Below are 25,109 nucleotides of genomic sequence, written 5' to 3'. Positions count from 1 at the left end.
TAAAGAGAAAGAAGGAAAGAAAGAAGAGAAAAGGGGAAGAATGAAGAGAAAGAAAAGAGGAAAAAGGAGGAATAGAGAGAAAGAAGAAAAGGAAGAAGAGAAAAGGGAAGAATGAAGAGAAAGAGAGAGAGAGGAAAAAGGAGGAATAGAGAGAAAAAAGGAGAGGAATTACTGAATGGAAGGAAATTATGAATGAAGAGAGAGAGAGAGAGAGAGAGAAAGAGAGAGGGGGTAATAGAAATAATCCAGTGGGTGGAGTTTGTCTCATTTGCTGGTTATTTGATACTCTCACCGCAAGGAGGAGGAGGAGGAGGAAGAGGAAGAGTCGAAGGGGAAAGGAGAGGAAGAGGGAAGATCTGAGAGGGAGAGGAAAGGAGGCGAGAGAGATCTAAAGGGGAGGAGAGAAGGGGAAGGAAGGAGGAAAGGGAGATAGAAACAGAGAAATGGAGAGATAAGCGGACAGAGAGAGAGAGAGAGAGAGAGAGAGAGAGAGAGAGAGACCGTCTAGATGCTCAGCCTGACGCACTCAAGTCGTGAAAATCTGTTGTGAACACTTGAAAAGGATTCCATTCCGTTTATGAAGAGGAGGAAGAGGAGGAGGAAGAGGAAAAGAAGAGGAGAAGAGGAGGAGGAGGCTTTATGAGAATGTCACGTGTTAGCCAGGTGAGAGAGAGAGAGAGAGAGAGAGAGAGAGAGAGAGAGAGAGAGAGAGAGAGAGAGAGAAGAGGACGCACCTCCTTTTAACTTTATCACATTATAACAAAAAAAAGAATGAGGAAATAAATAAATAAATAAAAATGAAAGATATCGTTATCATCGAATTCACAAGGAAAATATCTCTCTCTCTCTCTCTCTCTCTCTCTCTCTCTCTCTCTCTCTTCAGCGTACAAGATGGCGCTGCAAAAACAAGTCGAGATGTAGCAAGGGGAGCGAATATAGAGTTTTGTTTACATATTTGTACAACTATTCATGTGCCAAAACTCAAGGGGGCAGACAGACCTCCCCTTCTTCCCCTTCTTCCCCTCCCTTACTCCTCTTCACTGATTCCCCCCCTTCTCCCTCCTTCCGTTCCCCTTCGTCGTCCTCGTTCTCCTTCTTCTTTTCAAACTAACCTCAAAGTGAAGGGATTTAGCCTTTTCAAAATACATTCGTCCCCCCTTCTACCCTTTCTCCTCCCCATTCCTCTTTTGCGTTTCTTCTGGTTCTTGTTCTTCTTTGTCTTCGTCTTTCTATTGTTTCTTTTACCTTTTTTCCTCTTCTTTTCTTCTTTTCACTCCACATATAATGATCAAAAACACTAATTACTCCATGGAAAGCTCGTTCTTCTCTCTCATCGTTTTTTTCTGCTTTCCTCTAATTCTTTTTCCTCCTCGAATAGTCAGTAAACAAGCCTGGGATTACCAACAACACACAAATTACCTCCCACGGATAAAAAGCTCCCGACAGCGCTACCAACCAAAATAAAACACCCATCCACCAATCATAAAACGGCTTCATCTCCTCCCAACCAATCACGAACTGGCTGACGATCTCTTCCAAGTCTCCTTAAAACGACGAAATGGCTTGCGCTCTTTCTCTAACCAGCCAAGGAATTCACATATAAAACCAGGAATAAGGTGAGAGAGAGAGAGAGAGAGAGAGAGAGAGAGAGAGAGAGAGAGAGAGAGCAGTTAAAGGGCTGGTTACCTTACTTCACTTTGCTGGAGACGCACTAAAAGCTGTGTAAGGGTGTGGTAATGGCCTGTGAGAGAGAGAGAGAGAGAGAGAGAGAGAGAGAGAGAGAGAGAGAGGGGAATGTGCTCTTCTTAGTTGATTTGGGATGTTTTGACTGGTTGATGGCTGACTGTTGGCTGAGTAAACGAGTGAGTGAGTGAGTGAGTATGTGAGTGAGTGAGTCAGTGAGTGAGTATGTGAGTGAGTGAGTGAGTGAGTGAGCGAGTGAGTGAATATGTGAGTGAGTGAATATGTGAGTGAGTGAGCGAGTGAGTGAGTGAGTGAGTGAATGGGCAACTATCTAAGAATATACTTACATAGGACCACAATACTACCATCACCCCCACCACTACCACCACCACCACCACCACCCTTCCCCCCCATAATCCTCCGCCAACGAGTAATCCCTTGACGAGCTACGGGCGACGTGGAGGCTGCAGGCTTCCTCTATATATTCCATTCGGGCCACATAAACAGGCCTTGGGGGACGCCGCCCGGGGTAGGGAACACCTTATTTGACACGCGGCTTACCGGAGAGGCGGAAAGACGACTTGCTCTGCCATTTCGGTTCTATTTATATAATGGACGAAGATTATGGGTGAGAGAGAGAGAGAGAGAGAGAGAGAGAGAGAGAGAGAAAAATGGAGGAAGAATGAAAGAAATACGGAGAGAAAAAATGTGAGGAGGAAAAACGGAGGAAAGAAGGGAGAGGGAGAGAGATGGAGGGAGAGAAGAAGGGGAGATGGAGGAAGAAGGAGAGAAATACGGAGGGAAAAATATCTTAGGAGGAAAAACGGAGGGAAAAAGAGAGAGAGAGAGAGAGATGGAGGGAAAAAAGAAAAGATGGAGGAAGAAGGGTGGAAGGAAGGAAGAAGGTAGGGAGGGAAGGAGGGAAGGAGGGAAAGGGAGGGGGCTGTCCAGGGGGGTGGGGGGTGGGGGGGTTAAGCCACAGCATCCATCAGGAGAGACCGTTACATCTTTCCTCCATCCCTCCATCTCTCTTCCTCTTCCTTCCTCTCTTTCCTCCCCTTCCGAGTGTCTTCTAAGAGTATTTCGTCACTAAAATTCTTCAGTCGGTCTTTGTGTCTCCCTTTTTTTTTTAACTCTGGCAAACAACTTTCATCACCATCATCATCATTTTTAGAAATTTTTATCATTATCATTAATTAACTGTGACTTATTTTTCCCTTAGTGATTCTTTATGCATTTAGGACCTCTCTCAAACAACCTTTTTTTTTTTATATTCTTGCAAGTACTACGATTTTTTTTTCTCTCATCTCGCTCACTCATTCACAGCTTCTTTTTAATTCAGTAAACTAACCACATAGTTTTAGAAGAACGTATATCAAAGTCCTCCCTATTACCATGCTTCCCGCCCTCTACCCCTTCTATTTTAACATATATAGAGTACGACATATATATTAGAATTTCCCCCTTCCGCCGCTCTCTGTCCCTTCTACCCCAAAGAGCATCACTTCCCAAACTACCTCCTTCTTTTTAACATATATAGAGTACGACATATACATATTAGAGTTCCCACCTCCTGCCGCTCTCTACCCCTTCTACCCCAAAGAGCACGACTTCCCAAACTACCTCCCCTTAAGTGCTCTGAGCCTCGCAAACACACTCACACACTTACACATACTGCTCTCCCATCCACAAACTCGCGGGGTTCAGCTGGTCTCATTTTCTCTCTTACTTCTTTATAGCTTTTTCACCTCCTGCCGCTCTCTGTCCCTTCTACCCCAAAGAGCACGACTTCCCAAACTACCTCACCTTAAGTGCCCTGAGCCTCGCAAACACAGACTCGCACGCTAACACATCCTGCTCTCCCATTCACTAACTCGGTCGCGGGGTTCAGCTCGGCTCTCCACCCATTTGGTATGATAATAGCGAATGGTATATCAGTTGTTTTCCAGTGCTAGTTCAATTTCAGTTTTCAAGTCTTTTTTTTCGTTATTTCATTCTTTCTTTAATTATTATTTTTACTTTTTTTCTTTCTTTCTTTCATTCTTTATCTCATTCATTATTTTCTTTCCATTCTTTCTTTAAAACTTTTTATCTTCCTTTCTTTCTTTCTTTCTTTCTTCCTCTCTCTCTCTCTCTCTCTCTCTCTCTCTCTCTCTCTCTCTCTCTCTCTCTCTCTCTCTCTCTCTCTCTCTCTCTCTCTCTCTCTCTCTCTCTCTCTCTCTCTCTCTCTCTCTCTCTCTCTCTCTCTCTATCTGTCTATCTATCTATCTATCTACCTATTTATCTATCTATTTCTATTTGTTTATCTATCTACGGACTCCCCAAAAAATAAGTAAGTAAAATTAGGAGCATTCACTATGGCTGCACGTTGCCTCAGTGCTCATCTCTGTCACATTAGCCTCAAACTGATACTACTTTATTTCTCCCTGCAGGACACGAGCATGGAGGCAGTGGGCGAGGTGGAGGGGGGGTCAGTGGTGGAGGGGGCGGACCTGCCTCCACCTCCAGCCTGGACTGCCTCTCCCTCATCGTGGAGTCCATCAGCCCCTCCACCACCGGCATCATCAACTCGGTGGCGGACAAGGGCTCGTAACACCCTATAGCTGTCCGCCTCGCATCCAAGAGAGAGAGAAAAGCCCCTTGACAGCCTCCCCCTTTCCCTCCTTCCCTCCCTACCTTCTTCCTCCCTTCCACCCTTCCTCCTCCATCTTTTCTATAATAAGCAAGCAACATAACCTAAATACCTTCAGAAGTGCCGCTGGAAAGGCAAGTCACGATACTTTGACTCAACAACTCAATTCCACTCAAACTACCCAAGACAGACAAGCAAAACAGCGCTTTCCAACACATGGCCAGTAAACACTCGCTGACGGGCGTCTTCCGATGGACAGCCGCACCGCGAAGGAAGCAGCCGTGGATGTGAACGATTTCTTGTGGTCAAACTACAGTATGACGTAACTAAAAGGTCTGGACGACTAAAATCAAAGGTTTATGTACTTACGAAGTGGGTTGAAGTGATCGCAGTGTTATCGGCCAAGCGATGCGATAACAACACGTGCTGCAAAGGTTCGTCAGCATCATGCAAGTATGGTACGTCTTAGAATTATGAAAATACTACTGAAAATAAACAAAATATAGCTGACAGGAATAAAGAAAAAGAAGTGAGCCTCTCCTGACGGCCATGAAAGTACGGAACACATAAGAGAAGTGAACGAATAGAAAAACATAAAAAAGTGATTGCAACGTGGATATTGAAGTGCCTGTCGAGTGTTAGCCGAGACGCGATGACGCCACGTGCCTCAAAAGTTCACCGCCATCACGAGGAACAATGAAGGCGTTGGGGGGGGGGAGGGGAGGGTGCCAGGCTGCAGGGACAAGGGTGCCGTGGCTGCGCGGTGCCAGGACAGACTAGCTTGTGCCGTGAGAAGCGGAGAACCAGTGCCGCTGTGCGCGAGGACCCGTCAAAACAGTGTAATTACGGTGACAATCTTCGCACGGTGCATCCTGTATAGTTCTTGTTCCGCGGACTTTCCAAACCTACGCAGCACAATTTTTTTAATAGTTTACAATTTCTTGCATACAGTTTTTTTTATGTATCTGTTATAAAAGCATTTAGTGTGTGTGTGCGTGTGTGTGTGTGTGTGTGTGTGTGTGCAACTCCTCTCAGAAAAAGAAACAACGTACCGGTATCAAAAACACACACACACACACACACACACACACACACACGGACGCACGCACGCACACGCAAACATACAAGTAAATAGATATAAAAAAAGAATGTACTTGCATGAAAACAAGGTGAAATTAGATGCCGGCCATGTCCTGTCACGGCCAAGCTATATGAAAATGCGTCTCACATTGTTAACATTTTTTTTCTGCTTACTTTATCTTGCAGAACAGAATGCAATACTCATAATCAATAAATATTACCAGATATGATTCATCGCTGGGTGTTTTATTCCGTACAGACTCACATTTGATTCGAGAAGACTTTCGTAGGAGTTCGGGGCGTTTCCAGAGGTACTTTTATGACCCTGGCAGCAGTTTGACCCTCTTTCTGTACCATTGACCTCTCTTTTGGCCACTCTATCTTCTGTTGTGGGAGCGGCAAGTAGCGGGAGTTTTTGTTTTTTTGCTACTCATTTTGTTGTCCTTGCGTCTACTCTTTCGTTGTAAAAAAAAAATGAACGTAGGAAAAGCACTCATGGAAAGAAGATTAGTCTCCTTCTCTGCCTCTGGACATAGATGGCGTGAGGTGGAGTCGTTTGCGGATACCGACACTCCTATTTTATCCCCTCCTCCTCCATCAGTCTCTCTACCCATCCTTTTGTTCATCTCTCCTCTATTCTCACCTATTTACTTATCCCCCACCTCCTTCTCCTCCTCCCTTTCTGTATTTCCATTCTTCCTTTCTTCCCTTCTAACAATCTATCCACTAACATAATTTCCCCTTCCTCATTCCCTCCCTCTATATACCCGTTGTTTCATCTCCCTGCACTCGTTCAAGATGATCCGCTTCTGGTTATTATTATCATTATTATTTAGGTTCATGAAAGGGCATCAAGGAACAAAAATGATATAGACCCAAACAGAGTCCTCTCGATGAGCAGACATGGATATAGCGCCAGTTTTACAGTCAAATACAGCAAGTTTGTAAGCTCCCCAACCAAACACAAAATACGACGAAAATTCCTTGTTTAGTGTTTGACGTTGCTATAAAAAGGAGGAAATTTTAGGAAACTATACAGGAAAGTTCATTAGTATCTGGTATTGAGTAGAAATAACGGACCATTGTGGAGAAGACAGTATGGTTGGGGCGCTTACAATGACCCTGTGTTGGACTGTCGAACTGGCCTATAGAAAACGAGAGTAAGGGGAGGAAATTCTTTTGTGCATCTCCATTCTTCCGTCCCCACACACTCGTCTGAGCAGCGCCACCACGTATTGGAGGACACTGAGCGGCACGTCCTGTTGCTGCCTCTCCTCTTAAAACAGTAATGGGTGATAAGGATATGCAGGCGACAGCTGTATGAAATCACACATAATAAACATGATAAGGAACCGGACTCTGTCGCTCTGCATAACAACGACGCAGAAAACCCTTGAAACACATGCAAGTTCAATCATTTTTATATCGGCAAAACTCCCCTCGGCAACCCCTGACACAGTTACTATCGATGAAATAAAGATTAACATTTAGCACAACGCACTTTTTTTTTACAGTAGAGGAAACAGTTCAAGGGGAAAAAAAGAAACAATAATGGAAAAAAGCCCGCTACTAACTACTTAACGAGCGAACTACTTAACACATCGTAAAGACAACTTTCAACAGAATACTTTCACAAATAAAAAAGAAAATAGCTTTCTTCGCATTTGTCGTCGTAGAATGGGAGGAAGGAAATTAATGTACGCTGCTGTTCTTGCCAGCCAATTCAGGGCCAGTCTTACAGTCCAATACAGGAAGTTCGTAAGCTCCCTAACCAAACACAAAATACGACGGAATTCCTTGTAGTTCTACTAGTGTTTGGCGTTGATATAAAAAGGAGGAGGGAATTTTCGAACACCACACAGGAAATTACTTTATTAATATCTGGTTTTGAGTAGAAATAACGGATCATTGTGGTGGATATGGATTGGTTTGGGCGCTTACAACAATGACTGGGGTGGACTGTCGACCTGGCCATCAGACCCCGCTGCGTGAGTGGGCGCCATCAACCCCGGCGCCACGATTATTATTTCCAACGCTGCCAATAGCCTCCTGCAGGATTCTTTGGGGAACCTTTCGGGACAGTAACGCAAAAAGCTTCACACACACACACACACACACACACACACACGTCAGTGATCTGTAACAAGCACACTTACCCGGCAAACAGCTTCACTGCGTCATCGAGTACCCGTTCGCTGATCCGAGCAAGCCGAGACATGGCGGCGAGGCACGTGTCCCCGGTTCCCAGATCGTGTAGTACATTAACAAACAGACCTTCATTTTGAAGTGCCTGTCCTGCATTATACTCCTCTTTGCAGTAGTATCAACAAACTTTGATAGCTTATAGTTCTTCGGCTTCAGTAATTTTGTTGTTATACACAAAACCCATCAACGCCTGCCACCTTGGTGTTCGCACGGCAGCGGATCATCAGCTGGCAAAATGCTCGTCAAACTGGTGACTCCCTTCGTCTCCACAGCCGTAAGCCAAAAAGAAAAAAAGAATGTCGTTGTTGTTGCTGATTCGCAATTGTTGTTCAGTACCTCCTGCTCTGGGCACGGCGGGCTGCACGCGGCTGCCGGCGCTGCGGCTCTCTGAAGACCAACCTGCCGCACAGGGCGAACTCAAGTGCCTAAATCTAACTATTCTAAACTTGAATTACAAATAAGAACAAATTTTTCAATGTGTTTATTTAGAGACATGAATTATTATTCATGCTGTGAAAAAGCTGTATTTAGTTTATTGATGCCTCCCAATTATGTAAATTTGTTCACCCTGAAGACATTTCTAATTTCTTAACACAATTCTTGCTTACTATTTTTTTTATTTCCATCAAATTTGTAGAACAGAGAACGATTACTGGTATATATATAGATATATATATATATATATATATATATATATATATATATATATATATATATATATATATATATATATATATATATATATATATATATATATATATATAACTTCCGAATCATGATCGTCCTGCAGTAGCGTCCGTCCGTGGCCTAGATGGCCTTGAGACAGATGGCGTAATTTGTGTAATGGCAATATGTATCAACCCAGCGGTGAGTGTAGGAGTAGCTAAGGACGACGCAGTTATAGCTGGTGCCGCCGTTGGGCTCCCCGACGTACCAGAAGGGGCTGCCCATGGGGACGGGCTTCTTGTCGTGATCCCAGAGCCACACGCCTTCCTCAGCCTCGTCAGTAGCGGCCAGCCAGTAGTGATGTGACGCCAGACCCACTTTCCAGCAGAGGGTTAAAAAGCGTTTAAGAAATGCTATTCATATGCAAAACATATATGGAAAATATCCTAATAAATGGATAAACACATAAGCATCATATATGGGTCGGCAATCTCTAGAGTCTAGAGACAGCCACCTGTGCAGCGCTATTCCCCGGTGTTGTCTCACAGCCACACTCACCCTCCGTCTGAATGTAGTCATAGAACAAAGTTTGATCGGCACAGTTATCAAAGTGCAGCAGCACGCCGCCGTGGGTCTTGCAGTAGGCGATGGCGTCAGTGTAGTTTCTTGCCACAAAAGGGTCCGTCAAGATGCAGCGCGTCTCATCCAGGCGATCGTAGGGTTCTGGGCAGCCGTCACTCTTGAAAAGATACCCTGCAGAAGCAAGCATGTATGGTTAAGGACCATGAGGAGAGGCAGGTATATATACCGTGGTCGGCGTGTACTGCAGGCCACTCCAAGCACGGTCGCTCTGCTGGGCCTATGTTACAGTGTGGTTCATTGCCACAACGTCATCTCGCACCATCATCCGATCAGTATAAGTCAGGGATAGCTAACTGCATCACCACAACGGTTGCCACACTCCACTCCACCTATTATAAGGACTCTAGGGGCGAGCAGTGCCTCCCTTTTGTAATGAACAGGATATTACCTTGGGTCAGAGTGGCGCCCAGAGCGATAAGCAAAAACACCGAGGAAGTCTTCATGTCGCTGAACACGAGCGGGAGCAGGAGGAGGTTCAGGAGAGAGAATGAAGGGGCTTGTGCGTGCAGGCATATATATATATATAACGCTGCTTGCGAGAACTCTGTACCTCCTAACACCTGATATTGATATCCAGCACCTGTTTTATTCCACGGCTGATAACATGTATGATGGGATTTTTTTTAAAGAGAGAGAGAGAGAGAGATGTAACTCTCTCTCTCTCTCTCTCTCTCTCAGCAATGCACTGACGCTGAAAATAAAGCGAACAGAATGCTGGGCTTCATCAAGAGAAACTCCTCATTCAAGAATACAGATTCCATTGTACAGTAGTTTAGCCCGACCCCATTTGGAATAGCGGTACAGTTTTGGCCTCCCAAACGTACGAAGAACATTACTAAATTAGGTGTTCAAGGTGGGGCAACAAATATGATTTCCTTGTGCAATAAGACTTACGATGAAAGGCTTCTTAACCTGTTATTTTTGTTAACTGTTGTTTTTGCTCTGAAAGCTAATCATCACGGTGTGCCTCGCCAAACTGATGTGTCCGTTGCTCCATCCACAGCCGTGGGCCAAACAGTAAAAAGAATGTTGTTTTTGATGTTGTGAATGTGCAGTTGTTGTTGTAGCATCTCCTGGTCTGGTGCAACCCACGGTCCGGCGCAGCGGCTGCCCGCGGTGCGAGGCTGGCGGCGCTGCGGCACACTGAAGACCGGCCTGCCGCCGAGGGTGAACTAAAGCGCCTGAACCTTAACAATTCAAACTTGAATGACAAAAGAGAACAGTTTTTTTCAATACGTTCATTTTGAGACACAAATTAGAACAATAGGAAATAATTAATGCTGTGAAAATGCTGTATTTTTTTATTGATGCCACACAATGATGTTTTTAAATATTTCCATCTAATTTGTATAACACAGAGAACGGTTATTGGCATACAGCGAGCAAATATATATATATATATATATATATATATATATATATTTATTTATTTATTTATATTTATATATATATATTTATTTATATTTATATTTATATATAAGATTACTGTGACTCCCAAATCATGATCGTCCTGCAGTCGCGTCCATCCGTGGCCTAGACGGCCCTGAGACAGATGGTGAGATATTTGCTTGCGCAAGATACATCAACCCAGCGGTGAGTGTAGGAGTAGCTAAGGACGACGCAGTTATAGCTGGTGCCGCTGTTGGGCTCCCCGACGTACCAGAAGGGGCTGCCCATGGGGACGGGCTTCTTGTCGTGATCCCAGAGCCACACGCCTTCCTCAGCCTCGTCAGTAGCAGCCAGCCAGTAGTGATGTGACGCCAGACCCACTTTCCAGCAGAGGGTTAAAAAGCGTTTAAGAAATGCTATTCATATGCAAAACATATATGGAAAATATCCTAATAAATGGATAAACACATAAGCATCATATATATGGGTCGGCAATCTCTAGAGTCTAGAGACAGCCACCTGTGCAGTGCTATTCCCCGGTGTTGTCTCACAGCCACACTCACCCTCCGTCTGAATGTAGTCATAGAACAAAGTTTGATCGGCACAGTTATCAAAGTGCAGCAGCACGCCGCCGTGGGTCTTGCAGTAGGCGATGGCGTCAGTGTAGTTTTTTGCCACAAAAGGGTCCGTCAAGATGCAGCGCGTCTCATCCAGGCGATCGTAGGGTTCTGGGCAGCCGTCACTCTTGAAAAGATACCCTGCAGAAGCAAGCATGTATGGTTAAGGACCATGAGGAGAGGCAGGTATATATACCGTGGTCGGCGTGTATTGCAGGCCACTCCAAGCACGGCCGCTCTGCTGGGCCTATGTTACAGTGTGGTTCATTGCCACAACGTCATCTCGCACCATCATCCGATCAGTATAAGTCAGGGATAGCTAACTGCATCACCACAACGGTTGCCACACTCCACTCCACCTATTATAAGGACTCTAGGGGCGAGCAGTGCCTCCCTTTTGTAATGAACAGGATATTACCTTGGGTCAGAGTGGCGCCCAGAGCGATAAGCAAAAACACCGAGGAAGTCTTCATGTCGCTGAACACGAGCGGGAGCAGGAGGAGGTTCAGGAGAGAGAATGAAGGGGCTTGGGAGTCATATATAAAGCTGATAAAGCGAACTCTGTACCACCTTTTTACATCCCACACCTGTTTTATCCCACAGCTGATAACGTGTATGGTGTGTGTGTGTGTGTGTGTGTGTGTGTGTGTGTGTGTGTGTGTGTGTGTAACTGTATGAAATCATCCTTACCTAGTGATTTCGCAATAGTCTTTCTCGATAGTTTAAGCCTGGGTTTTTCAATGACACACACACACACACACACACACACACACACACACACAAATAAATCTACGGATATCTAATGGCAAAACTCATGGGCCAAGAAATAATCGTACGGCGCAAACAAGACGTTCATGCGCCGCTGCCGCCCAATTTGCGTTCAACCATGCACTCTCGTCTTCAGCTTGAGTCGACGTGTACAGTGTGTGTGTGTGTGTGTGTGTGTGTGCGAGAGAGAGAGAGAGAGAGAGAGAGAGAGAGAGAGAGAATCTTTTTTTATCTCTCTCTACCTTTAATGACATCTCTGCAACATTCTCTTATCGTAATTTAAGGGTGGCTACCAGAGCTATCCCAAAAGATAAATCATTCACTTCCTGATTACTTTGGAAAACTTTGTAAATTTCTGTAATGTGATAATTAGACTGCCGGAGAGCTTAACGTTAGTGTTGTTGTTGTTTTTTGTTGTTGTTGTTGTTTTTGTTGTTTTTTGCAGCAAAGGAAACACCTCAAGGGAAAAAAAAAGAAAACAAGGAAGTGCTCGCGTGTGATCTTCGGGCTTAACCTCCGTCCAGTATATTTTTTTTTTTTTAGTTCTACACAGTTAATACATTTCCTTAATAATATTGCACTTTGCTATGACTGTGATAATGATGCACCAAGTGATGACAATGATTAGGAAATGATCGTGTACTTCATAATACAATACATATTTCGGAAACATACATGACACTTCCGGAGTCAGCTGTTTAATTGGCTTTCTGCTTCATCATTGTCAGTGAGGAACCTTTGTCTTCCAAGATGTAAAATTAAATATACCTGCAGGAATGAAGGTAACGGTGAAGCTGGGGCATAGGTGCTAATTACACGGTGAGTCGGCGCCAGTGTTCGTCAAGACCTTCCCTGGCACACCTGACTGACTCACGCTGTACCGCTCACCTCGCACTCACCCTGGAGAGACTTTTTACTTCCTGAGCCAGCGTAACCGTTACCATGTCCGGTGGAACTGCGAATCCGGAACTAACTGATAAAATTAACTTCGGAGGCATGATCTGTAGAAGCTTCCATCAACAGGAGCACCTCGACATCCATGAAAATCCACGCCAGAAACAATAATTGAAAAGAAACGCTGAAAACAATTCGTCGCAAACAGCTCAGACCTCCGTTTTCTTTTGCCCGCGCGTTTGTATAGTTCCAGGAGGCTCCAGACATGCTCGAGGCACCAGTCGGCATCCACCAGGGACCACCACCAGTAGTTCGCTAACCGTAGAGGTGGACGCACGGGACTTCCTTCGTTGCTGGTCGTGTGTGTGTGTGTCCATATCAGTGCTATACAAGGTGGAGTCATCGCAAACTCATCTCACGTTTAAAAATACTGAATAATTACTTTCTAACGGTTACTGTCGCTGCCAATTTCCAGTTATCTTTGTTCTTATCGCTACAAATTTGAAAAAAGTTAAGGCGGACGAGGATGAGTGATACTGTGACTTACTGGAAAATGTAAGCAAGGAAGTAATGATTTAGAAGTGTACTCATTTATCCTTTACTTAGGTTATGCGAAAGGTGTGTGTTGAGGGGGGGGGAGGGAGGAGATGAGGAGCTGAAAGATTATGAAGAGTGAGTTTGGAAATACCCGTAAAAGAGACCGAGAAGAGTAATAGTATGCGGTATTAATTGTCTCTGGAATAATCAATCTTAGGACGGTTTATGTAGTAGTCAGAGAGAGAGAGAGAGAGAGAGAGAGAGAGAGAGCGAGAGAGAACAGGGTCGGTTATTCGAACTAAACCAACACCTGCTCTTTCATTGACTCAGTATCTTAATCACCGTTATGCAATGATTTTCTCTCTCTCTCTCTCTCTCTCTCTCTCTCTCTCTCTCTCTCTCTCTCTCTCTCTCTCTCTCTCTCTCTCTCTCTCTCTCTCTCTCTCTCTCTTACACACACACACACACACACACACATCTATATATTGGTGGTAAATCAAAAGCAAAAAGAAAACTATCCTGAAAATTGTACTTATTGTTTTGCTTACAGGTTACAAGAGACAAAAGCAGGGTAAGAAGAACAAGGGCGGACTAAACATGGCGATGGAAGGTCAACAGCTGCAGGGATGAACAGAAAATTATTTGCGGGTGAGTCTTCGCTCTCCGGAAATGCCACGAACAATACTCCCTTAAAACCCTCTATTTCAAAGATGATGCACTTCGTTCACGTCTAGTATATTCTGATATGCAAATATGTCTCCTTCTTCTTTAACTCAGATATGTTCTCTAATGATAAAAAGTGCTTCATGATCGATCGTTTTATGTATCTCAAATTACAGATCATAAACTGGAAAATTTCGTGTAAAGATTTTCCCGTTAGAGGCAAATCACTGGAGAACGCGGCTTGCCAAGTGACAGTGACATGTTGCGATGAATAGGTCGATTGATTACTGTAAACCTCTTCAAAAGGCTTCGCAATTTGTAACGTAAGAGCCAGAACTGCAGTGTATGTGTGTTTGTGTGTTCTTACTTTACTGTATTTACCCAGTTATGATTCATAGGAAATTAGTCACGCTCTTGGGGTCTCGTCTCTGAGTCTCAATCGGTCACAATCAGCTGCAGTGTGTGTGTGTGTGTGTGTGTTGCTTTTTTCTGAACAGGTCCGTAACCCGTTCAGACCATGATCGCATTGTAGGTGCCGGCGATGTGCCCCTCTCGCTGCCCTCTCGGCCCCTCACTTGTCTGAAGCTGCACGCAAAGTTTGGGTTCGTGAACACCATGCAAGCGGTCTTCAGCTACTCCAGACAATGAAAAATGGGTCAACCGTATAGATGGAACTCAAAATCTGTACTCAGCATTCATCCCAGCCAAAAGGAATCCGGGTTAGATTTTATTGTTATTCATGCTGGTGTCGACGGACGTGTTTTATAAGCAGTCACACAAGCGTATCATCCTTCCAGGCCCCAGGTGGCAGGTGGCGGCCCGGTGGGTGGCGGTGGGCGTGGGGGCGGCGGTGCTGCTGCTCGCCCCTCACTCCAGGCTGCACGCCGTCGTAAGGGGGGTCAGGTCACGTAGGTTTCCGCGCCCCACCTCTCATCAGGTGAGGTCATTTTCCTTAATTACTTCTAGTATACAATTTCTCGATATCCAAACTAGTCACACTGCCTTCCCTTCCCTTGCCCTGCAGCCTTTCATCCCAGACCTGCCGATACACATACACGAGCGGCCGGGCAGTCCAGCAGACATCCCGCGCCGCTTCCTGGTGGAGGAGGCCAATGCGTGCCTGCGGGCGGGGGGCGACGTGGAGGTGGTGGCGTACGTGCACTCCGCCATCAGCAGGGTGGAGCAGCGGCGGCAGACGAGGCTCACTTGGGCCAGCGCCGACACTCCCAAGATGGTGGTGGTGTTCATGGTGGGCCGCGCCAAGACCAGCGTGGAGCACAGCATCCTCCTCAAGGAGAGTTCTCGCTATCACGACATTGTGCAGGTGAGTTACCGCTTCCCACGCCGGTCACAGAGCAAGGCATGAGTGCCAGGTTCATGCTGACACAGAGATAAGGAGCTTCGGAAGTGTGAACCGTCATGGAACTTATAATGGGTTCACCTTCTATATTATTTATAACTCTAATTGTTCATGCTCTCATGGTGTGCGATATTTTAACAAATAAGTAACTCGGTGTTCCGGCACTGTACAGGGTGACTACGGCGACCACTACAACCTGCTGAGCTACAAGGCGCTCTCCTCCCTCTACTGGGTCACCCGCAACTGTGCCCACGTGCCCTGGACCCTCCACGCGGACGACGACATCCTCGTCGACACCTTCATGCTGCAGCGGTTTATTCATGGTCTGAAGGACAGCTCGGAGAGGAACGCGCTGCACTGCAGAAAAATGGATGAGGAAGTGCAGAGGAAAGGTAAATGGAGAGTCTCCCGCTATGAGCTCCCTGCCAGCCGCTATCCACCATATTGCCAGGGCGCTATGTGGCTGCTGCCCACCGCACAGATACCGAAACTCTTGAAGGCGTCCGCTTCCATTAACTTTCTGTGGGTGGACGATGCATACATCACCGGGCTGCTGGCCGCCCACGCAAACATCTCCATCCACGACGTTGGGGACCAGATAGACAACACGATCCTCACCTCGGCGGACGTGGGCAGCAGGCTGGCGTGGGTGCACCTCAGGCTGCTGCAGCGATCCCAGGAGTGGCCTCGTGTCCTGGCCCATCACCACGGCCCCACCACCTCAGCACAACCCTTGGCAGGGACACCACCACTGCCACTCATGAGAAAGTCTCTTGCAACATTTTAAAATCGTTTGTTTCCAGCCAAAGATCACATCCAGTGCACTGCACGCCAAGCAACACAGCTGGTTGAGTGTGAGCCTCGGCAGCCAGGCAGGGCCCGTAACTACTTAAACCAAACCACCTCTGCTAATGACGTTAAAACTATTCATGACACGTGAACTGATCTGTTCCTAATAAAACCGACAAAATAAGGAGAGCTATCGCAGTAATTTGTTTTTGTGTTTCTACAAAAATCAGGGCAGCCGGGGCTCTGCTAGAGAGTTGCATCTTTCTCTACGGACTGCATGGTTGATGACTGTGTACTTCGGAACACCTGGGAAAGGTGAACATTTTACAAGAAGTAGTAGTAGTAGTAGTAGTAGCAGTAGTAATAATATAGGAGGAGGAGGAGGAAGAGGAGGAGAAGCAAATAAAGGTCAGACAAAAAATAAAATGAAGAACTGCAGCTAGAATCGTACAATAGGTTAAATTTACCACGAAACACGACATTATTCTGACTTCCAGACTGCGGGGGCAGGGGAGGCTGAACCCAACAAAGCCAAGTGACGAGGCCTGTAAATAAAAGGTAAACGGAAGTGCCAACAAAAGCTGAAGAAGAAAATGACGATAAAGGTAAGAAAAATAGTAAAAGGACGCAAAACAAATACAGGAATCCAACCTTAGTAAGCTTCCAAAACCACCTTATATCCTTTGAAGAGCAGAGGAGGAAAAAAGGACGCTGCTGGTGTATAGTAAACTCAGCGATACAGACATCCATCCTCCCGGACATTCTTATCTCTGAACAACAGGAGAGGAGGCAGGAACACTGATGGCAGAGATCTCCAAGAATATAGGACTCCAACCTTTTTTTTTTACAGCACAGAGCAACTCAAGGGCAACAAAAAGAAGATGTAAAAAAAAAAGACCGCTAACTGTTGCTCTTATATAGCGATTAGTATAGAATGGCCAAAATAGAGGTCAATTTCGGACGGAGAGGTGTCTTTTTTTTTCTTAAGTACAAAGGTGCTGCTGAGGTGGAGTGGGTGCATGGAGAAGGGGTTTGGAGGGGTGGAGGAAGTTGGCGTGCAGGAAATGAGAGAGATAAGGTTTGAGGGGTAAGGAGGAAAGGCCCGATTGCAAGATTAGGGGACAGAACATATCATCTAATGAGAGTGTAACAAAGAGTGCATTAGAATTTAGATGAGGAAACAGAACAGCACCTTAGTTTGCGACGACGCTGTTGGTGAAAGAAAAATGAGAGGGTAACAGAGTGCATTAGAATTGAAATTAGGGGACAGAACAGCATCTAAATTTGCGACGACGCTGTTGATGAAAGGAAAATGAGAGAGTAAGGAGTTAAGAATGCATTAGAATTTAGATTAGGAGACAGAACAGCACCTTAGTTTGCGACGACGCTGTTGATGAAAGAAAAATGAGAGAGTAAGGAGTTAAGAGTGCATTAGAATTTAGAAGGGGAGACAGAACAGCACCTTAGTTTGCGACGACGCTGTTGATGAAAGGAAAATGAGAGAGTAAGGAGTTAAGAATGCATTAGAATTTAGATTAGGAGACAGAAAAGCACCTTAGTTTGCGACGACGCTGTTAATGAAAGAAAAATGAGAGAGTAAGGAGTTAAGAGTGCATTAGAATTTAGATTAGGAGACAGAAAAGCACCTTAGTTTGCGACGACGCTGTTAATGAAAGAAAAATGAGAGAGTATAACAAAGAGTGCATTAGAATTACCTTTCCGAGACTGTGCAGAGCTTAAGGTCACCCCGGTACAGCCCAAGACAAGTATATCTCTCGTCGCTAACCCGTATAATACTCACCATCTTACGATACGGGTTCCGGGCACACCAGCACCTGCTTTGCTTGCTTGGTATAGTGATCTGATTGTTTCATTCCCGTCTTCCTTCCCCGGTGCTCTGTTTTCTTAGTATTATTTGTTTGTTTTCCTTCTTATCCTCGTCTTTGTTCTTGTTCTTGTTCTTGCTCTTCATCTTTTCTTATTGCGCTTGCTTCTGTTCTTGTTTTTTTTTGGGGGGGGTTCTCTCTCTCTCTCTCTCTCTCTCTCTCAATGCATGATAACGCTGCCGGGTGCCGGGTGGTGCTTATCAGAGAGACATACACTAGCAGTGGTGCTCGTGCCGCCGTCCCCAGCAGAGGTGTTCTCCGTGACTCCGTTAGTGCTGTGGTCCTGTTGGGCAGACACGACCACCAACACCACCCAAGCAGCACCAAGGGACTCGGCACCTTATCACAAGCCCTGCACCGCCTAGCGTTGTGATAGAAGCACTGGATTTACAAAAGAACACGGCGAAGAAAAGTCAGTGCGTGTGATAGTGACTCGGCGCCAACGGTGAAGCTTACAGAAGAAAGGAATACATCACTGCGAACCACACACCCGACTATGAACATAAAATGGTTTAAAGTAAAGTGTGAGTACCACAGGAGGGAGGCGGGAGTGCAGGGAGGGAACGAATGATGTAGGAACTTGATGGGGGAGGAAGGGGGGAGGGGGGATGATTACGCAATGGGTTCATTCAGATGTTCTACTTTTCCTCCCCAAGTCATGTCGCCAACTTACTTATATGAATAAGCTTCTTCAAGGCTTCAGGAAACCTGTATTGTTTTCAGTGCTGCAAACTGTAGCCATGCAATAAGTAAGTGGACAATTTTGAAACTATGCGATGGATATTTCGTCTCCAGACAAGACATGCTTTATTTCCTCGCGGTGTGTGCCCCTCAGGCTGTGGGCTGTACCCAGGACAACGTCCCTGTTTCATGATGAAAGTTTGTTACTGAAAACATATATTTCTAATTTCATGATGAAATATGATAATGGCCGAAATAACTCATGAATCGTTCATTACGAAAGAAAGAAATTAGATAACCAGAATGATGAGACAACCGCTGACCTACTTGACGACACGCAGCATGCAGCGTCATTGTGACGACTCCAGTTTTCTGGCGATCAGAAATTGACACAACGTCGCATCTTTTGTTGCTTCCTGAAGCTAGACTACGAAAGGTTGGGTTGAATTTAAGTTTTATGGCCACCAGGATACCAATTCTAGTGTTGCCTTCTGTTTTTTTTTTCAGTAAGGGAAGCAGATCAAGGGAAAAACACATATGAAAACAAAAAGTCCGTCAAGCACTGGTGCTATAAAAGGGAATCGTAAAGATTGGCCAAAAAGGAGGTCAATTTCGGGGTCTTGACACTCCCCTCTTGAAAGAACTCAAGTCGTAGGCAGTAGGAAATACAGACGAAAGAAGGCTGTTCCAGAGTTCACCAGTGAAGGGGATGAAAGAATGAACGCTGGTTAACTCTTGCATAAGGGATTTGGACAGTATAGGGATTAGATTCCTTCTGACCGACCACATGAAGAAAATATTAAATACCGTCGAAAATTATGGATGAACCTCAGCAGCTAGCAAACCAGCCATTTCCTGTTATGGAGGTTACAGGTTTTATGACTGCCAATCAGCATCTTCGATTGCACGTTCCCTTGAGGTTAAGAGTCACACGTTGCGTAATCTGTTGCCCCGAACGTGGCCCTGGCGAGTCATCGGCCAAAGGGTGGCGTGACCGGGGAAAAATATCACCGTAAACATTGTGAATATTATCATAAATATCGTCATTATTATTATTATTATTATTATTATTATTATTATTATTATTATTATTATCATTACCATTATTATTATTATTATTATTATTATTATTATTATTATTATTATTATTATTATTATTATTATTTGTAGTAGTAGTAGCAGTAGTAGTAATAGTATTAGTAGTTGTTGTTTTTGTTGTTTGCCGTTATTACGAATAAAAATAAAAACAAACAAATGAATATACAAATCACAGGTAAACAGACTGATAACTCAACATAATGATAAGATTTCATTCTTAGGGAAGCGGTTCCTGTTGGTGGTGATGGCGGGGGTGGTGATGACTGCCACGATGACCAACAGGACGACAAGGGAGTCCGTCATCTCGTACGCCTCCCCTGGTGACACTACGGGATCAGAATCCGAGGTGAGGGTCGTCTGCAACGTTGCCAAATTGTCGTACTCAGCCTCCTATGTTTGCCGATTTCCGACCCCAAAACTGCCTCCTCGACCCCAATAACTGCCTTCATATATAGTTAGCGTTAAAAAGGTTTATTATTGGTGTTTTTTGGCAATAGCTCTGGCTCAGAAACCGGTAAATACGAGGCTCTGAGTACGATAATTTGGCAACGGTGGTCGTCTGTTAGTGAACCCTCTTGTGGACCTGTCTGCCTGTTCTGTCTGCCATCTGTCTATCCTTATCTCCGTCTGATCCGTCTGCCTGTCTCTTTGCCCGTGTTTCCTTTCGTCTCTCTCTCTCTCTCTCTCTCTCTCTCTCTCTCTCTCTCTCTCTCTCTCTCTCCCTTCGCACCATAGGTCTCACTGATCCCCCTCGTCTTCCTTTCAGCCCTTCTTCCCAGACTTCCCGAACCAGACGCGGATAGGCAAGCCAGCAGAGATCCCTCGCCGGTTCCTGGTGGAGGAGGCCGATGCGTGCCTGCGGGCGGGTGACGACGTGGAGGTGGTGGCGTACGTGCACTCCGCCATCAGCAGGGTGGAGCAGCGGCGGCAGACGAGGCTCACTTGGGCCAGCGCCGACACGCCCAAGATGGTGGTGGTGTTCATGGTGGGCCGCGCCAAGAACGACGAAGAGAGGGAGATTCTCCGCCGAGAGAGCGAACTATATCACGACATCGTACAGGTGAGACTTACCCCAAGTCCCATTCCACCCCGCCCCGCCCCGCCATCCTATGTGTCCTGAATCATCACAGTCCCAGGCTGAGGCAGCCCCCTGCAAATGCGATGGCTTGTTGACACCCCCTTGTTCCCATGTTCCAGGGTGACTACGGAGACCACTACAACCTGCTGAGCTACAAGGCACTCAACGCTCTCTACTGGGTCACCCGCAACTGTCCCCACGTGCCCTGGACCCTCCATGTCGACGATGACCTCCTCATCGACACCTTCATGCTCCAGAAGTTCATTGAGGAGTACGACAACAGCCGCGTCAGGGACATGTTTCACTGCAGGCTGCTGGCAAAGTTGAGAGTACTCAGAAAAGGCCGCTGGAGAGTCAGCCGGAGGGAGATGTCCTTTAGGCGTTACCCACCCTTTTGTCAGGGCACGATGTGGCTGCTCCCCACCAAGGAGGTCCCCAGACTATTGGAGGCAGTTCCTTTCGTCAAATATCTCTGGGTCGACGATGCTTACGTCACTGGCATGCTCGCTAAAAAGGCCAGATTAAAAATCTCACCTATCCCCATCAATCGCTTCGGCGTCAGTAAATACTCGGATGAGGATATTGGCGAAAAGGTGGCGTGGTTCCACGTCCACAACAGAACCTTCACGGATCTGTGGCCGCTGATCCTGGACCACTACAACGCCACCTACACGCTGTGATGGATGTGTGCGGCGCGACGATATTACCACAGCAGAGGAACACTTCCGTCTCAGTCAGGCGACAGGCCACTCTCGTGCTCCTCGGCCTGGTGGCGTGGAATGCATCGGCGCCACTAAACTGTCCTCACCGAGATGGCTAAACAGCAGAATGTTCCAGCCTGCTCATGCCGTTGAAGGATGTGAGGAAAATTAGGATACCTTTTGTCCGTGTGATGGGCTGGAGGCCTACCAGTAGCAGGGAAATCATGATATACATTAACACCTTGCACACCCAACTTCCCGGACGCCACCTTACTCAGGATGCCACACAGCTCACCATTTCATATACATTCCATTTCTTTACACATTACATTTTCCTTAACATCTTAATGTACCTCAAACAGCTCATTCCTCCATATATCATCTTCATTCCATCTCATCAGAATAGTGATATGTATCATGCACTACACCCTACCCCACGGTTTCCATTTATCATCACACCACCCCCTACCACCCCAAATAAGTCATTGAACACACCCAACACCCCAACACCCAACACCCCAACCGTCTCCGTTGTCACGAAGGAAGCACACAAGGATTTAAAGGGCAACACGAGGCCGACGGTCTACGCATGGCAGGTCCTGAAAATGAGTTATTCACAAACTCCCCTCCAGATTCATAGTTTTGTCAAATTTTCATTTAAAACTTTCAGTCGTGTTTGCAACAACTACAGATATATGCATAATTTGTTGTGCTCATCAACTATCCAATTCGTGAACCAGTTTTTAGCATTCTCTTTCTTGAACCCAATTTTCTAAATTCATTCCCATTGCTGAACGTTCTAACATGTTTTCAGTATAAGTATAAGCTTAAGTATAAGTATCTAAACCGCCCTTATTAATCCCGTTTATCCAATTCAAACTTCAAATGAAGTCTCATTGCAATCAAAGTCTTTTAAACAAATTACATCAATTAAGCTTTTTCAGTTTTTCTCTGCTCGGTAAACTTTCAATGCTTGAATTATTTTGGTCACTCTTGTCTGTACTGATTTGAGGATATCTGTATTTCATGTTATCAAAAGGCATCATCAAGGAAAACACCTGCGCGCCGAAATGTGAGACGTGATGTTGTAACAGTGATATGCCTGCGTTTAAGAAACAAAAAATATATAAGTACAAATGTGTATATAATTTTATTCTCTCTCTCTCTCTCTCTCTCTCTCTCTCTCTCTCTCTCTCTCTCTCTCTCTCTCTCTCTCTCTCTCTCTCTCCGTCTCCATACCACGCCTAGCAAAAGGGAACGCGGGGAGTCTCTGATAAGGCAGGAGATAGCACGGCTGAACCAAGGGCTATCAATCAGCTGTTTCTTGATGCTCTTCCTCCCACCACACACACACACACCTATAATATTGTACCAGCTGTGTAGCGAGATGGTATAATTTTTTTTTTTTTAACTTGTTTTTTTTTTCGAAGAAGTTAAAACAAAAAAATCTTTGTATACTATTATTTATGATTAAGAACTTTTAAATTGTGTGTGTGTGTGTGTGTGTGTGTGTGTGTGTGTGTGTGTGTGTGTGTGTGTGTGTGTGTGTGTTCTAAAAATGTCACTTATGAATAACTGTCCTCATTGAGTTTTCTGTTTCAAAAGAGATGAGGGGTGGGTGTGGGAAGTGACTGGGAGTGTGTAGGGGATGTGGGAGGGAAGGGGGGAGTGAGGGGACGAGGTTAGAGGGGGGAGGGGAGTGGGAATCATGATAGAGTTAGGATGGGGTTGGTAACAGTGGCGAGAGTGTGTTCGGCGGATTGTCTTTGGTTTTGAAGGTTGCAGAGTTGAGGGAGAGTTAGAGGTTAGAGGTGGAGGGAGTTTGGGATGGTGGCGAGACTGTGAGGGGGTGAGGGGTGCAGGGTTATCGGAATGGAAGTAAGCGGGGTGGAGGTGAAGGGGTTTGAGGATGGGCCGTTGGGGAGTAAGGAGTGATAGTTGCGGGGTGAGAATTCAGTTTTCGTGTATTGGGGTTGTTGTGGGGTGAGGGACATAGGTGGAGGTTGGGGTGTGGGGGGTTAGAACTCGAGGTAGGATGGAGGTTCAAGTTTGGGGTTGTGGGTGATGGAACAAATGTGTGTTTAGCTCCGTTCAGGCGTTCACACTGCCGACTCCGGGCCAAGACAACCCAGCGACTTGTAGGACCCCTTCACACTGTGCCAAATCAACATCCGACGATCGTTTATAGACTTCTTTCCGACCATGTGCGACTCTTTCACATCAACATTTCACCCCTAAGACCTCGTGTACCCTGAGTCGCTGGGTTGTCGTGGCCCAGAGTCGGCACGGTGTGAACGGGCTAAGTGAGACGAGGCGAGACTGAGGCAGCACGCACCGGGTAGTATTTTAATTCTCTAGAAGCTAAAATTCCTGCACGAGCCACCAGTCACCTCGTCTCCAGCTGAAGGAAAGCACCGACCTGATATTGTAGTGCTTCTGTTACTCATAATTATTTTTTGTTACCGAAAAAATAAACTAGAAAACAACCCGTGACTTTCTGCTCCTATACAAAAGGGTATAATGCCAAAAGAAGTGAACAATTTTGGCTTGGTAAGTGTTTCATAGGAGCTTCGTAATCCATTGAAAGAAGGAAATGCAGCACGACGAAGGGGGGGAGGGGGGGATGCACCAGAGCTTATACCAGTGAAAGGGATAAAATAATGAAGATAGGAGTCTGTTCTTGTATTATGAGGCTGTCCAGCATAATATATAGTTGTGGTTCATTAAACGTAGATTTATTTTCACAACCTATATTCCTCACTGTCTTTGATTAGTCTTGTTTTCATCATCTTCATCCATGCTCCACTGCAGAACGAAGGCCTTTCACATCGTCATCCGTCTCCCTGTCGGATGTTACCCCACTGTACGACATCCGGCTCTGTCAGACGCTCTAACTTAATTTCTCCACCTGGTTCCTTATCTTCCCTGAATTTTTCATTAAATGGGTTTCCACTCTTATCAGCTTTACGTATATCATTTTATGGCGTGCTAAGTTCGTTTATTGCTTTTAATCTTCATTTCCCCTTATGCAAGAGTTAACCAGCATCTCCATTCTTGCATCCCCTTCACTGGTAAACTCTGGAACAGCCTTCCTTCGTCTGTATTTCCTCCTGCCTATGACTTGATCTCTTTCAAGAAGAGTGTATCAAGGCACCTCTCCACCCGAAATTGACCTCTCTTTTGGCTACTCTTTACTTTTGTCTATTATGGGAGCGGCGAGTAGCGGGCTTTTTTTTTTTTACTCACTTTGTTGCCCTTGAGCCGTCTCCTTTGATGTAAAAAAAAAAAAAAAATAGATAAATAAAAAAAATCCAATACCTCCAACCTTTGTCTGTTCCTTCCCCCATGAAGTTTGCGTCCATATTTCCATGATATACACACCATTTGTTACTCTTTGTTTCCACTTTGTACCCTTCTTTTGTGTTTCTCAATACCTTTTATGAACCGCCAAGTTTCTCAACCACATGCTAGGACTGACAAAATTCACTGATAGTACACCTGTCTGTTCAGAGAGTGGCAAGCTACTCCATGAAATTACCATGTTTACCAAAGGCGTTACATCCTATTCATTTTTTTCTGATTTCCTTTCCGTGGACTCGGTTTACACTAATTGTTTGTCCTGCATAATGTTACTTCTCTACCCTCTCGATTGTTTTGTTTCCGGTCACCTTACCGACTGATTACGAAATATTTCCGTACTCCATCTCAGACCTACTCTCTCTCTCTCTCTCTCTCTCTCT

At 45.5% G+C, this 25,109-nt stretch overlaps 5 protein-coding genes across 6 annotated transcripts in view; 3 read left to right on the top strand and 2 right to left on the bottom strand.

Annotated features, from left to right (window-relative positions):
• The window catches only part of LOC126995141 (transcription factor SUM-1-like), a 32,099-nt gene extending 26,474 nt beyond the window's left edge, over positions 1–5,625 (top strand). The window contains exon 4 of the mRNA XM_050854418.1: positions 4,116–5,625. Within this exon, the coding sequence (XP_050710375.1) occupies positions 4,116–4,276 (161 nt within the window). The 3' untranslated portion in view covers positions 4,277–5,625. The remainder of the gene's footprint in view (positions 1–4,115) is intronic.
• A 2,441-nt stretch (positions 5,626–8,066) lies between these two features.
• On the bottom strand, positions 8,067–9,466 carry LOC126995143 (perlucin-like protein). Its single transcript, XM_050854420.1, has 3 exons — positions 9,297–9,466; positions 8,825–9,019; positions 8,067–8,643 (listed from the first exon to the last, which is right to left on the bottom strand). The coding sequence occupies exons 1-3, from the start codon at positions 9,349–9,351 to the stop codon at positions 8,408–8,410; spliced, it is 486 nt and encodes a 161-aa protein (XP_050710377.1). The 5' UTR covers positions 9,352–9,466; the 3' UTR covers positions 8,067–8,407.
• Positions 9,467–10,195: 729 nt separating this feature from the next.
• Positions 10,196–11,500, bottom strand: LOC126995144 (perlucin-like protein). Its single transcript, XM_050854421.1, has 3 exons — positions 11,333–11,500; positions 10,861–11,055; positions 10,196–10,677 (listed from the first exon to the last, which is right to left on the bottom strand). Exons 1-3 carry the CDS (start codon positions 11,385–11,387, stop codon positions 10,442–10,444), a joined length of 486 nt encoding a protein of 161 aa, XP_050710378.1. The 5' UTR covers positions 11,388–11,500; the 3' UTR covers positions 10,196–10,441.
• A 1,339-nt stretch (positions 11,501–12,839) lies between these two features.
• LOC126995109 (beta-1,3-galactosyltransferase 5-like) lies at positions 12,840–16,127 on the top strand. Of its 2 annotated transcripts, none has more exons than XM_050854388.1 (5): positions 12,840–12,969; positions 13,664–13,761; positions 14,574–14,713; positions 14,801–15,100; positions 15,309–16,127. In XM_050854388.1, the coding sequence occupies exons 2-5, from the start codon at positions 13,740–13,742 to the stop codon at positions 15,921–15,923; spliced, it is 1,077 nt and encodes a 358-aa protein (XP_050710345.1). In that variant the 5' UTR covers positions 12,840–12,969; positions 13,664–13,739; the 3' UTR covers positions 15,924–16,127. The 2 variants fall into 2 exon arrangements, with proteins under 2 accessions (XP_050710345.1, XP_050710346.1); XM_050854389.1 differs by lacking the exon at positions 12,840–12,969 and adding an exon at positions 12,993–13,131.
• Positions 16,128–18,014: 1,887 nt separating this feature from the next.
• On the top strand, positions 18,015–23,855 carry LOC126995114 (beta-1,3-galactosyltransferase 5-like). Its single transcript, XM_050854395.1, has 4 exons — positions 18,015–18,335; positions 19,812–19,936; positions 20,357–20,650; positions 20,788–23,855. The coding sequence occupies exons 1-4, from the start codon at positions 18,308–18,310 to the stop codon at positions 21,346–21,348; spliced, it is 1,008 nt and encodes a 335-aa protein (XP_050710352.1). The 5' UTR covers positions 18,015–18,307; the 3' UTR covers positions 21,349–23,855.
• The last annotated feature ends 1,254 nt before the right edge of the window (positions 23,856–25,109 follow it).

The sequence above is a fragment of the Eriocheir sinensis genome, chromosome 7 (genome assembly GCF_024679095.1).
Source record: "Eriocheir sinensis breed Jianghai 21 chromosome 7, ASM2467909v1, whole genome shotgun sequence".
In the NCBI taxonomy this organism is placed as follows: Eukaryota; Metazoa; Arthropoda; class Malacostraca; order Decapoda; family Varunidae; genus Eriocheir; species Eriocheir sinensis.
The sequence above is the reverse complement of the archived record's forward strand: the minus strand, read 5'-3'. Positions and strand labels throughout refer to the sequence as shown.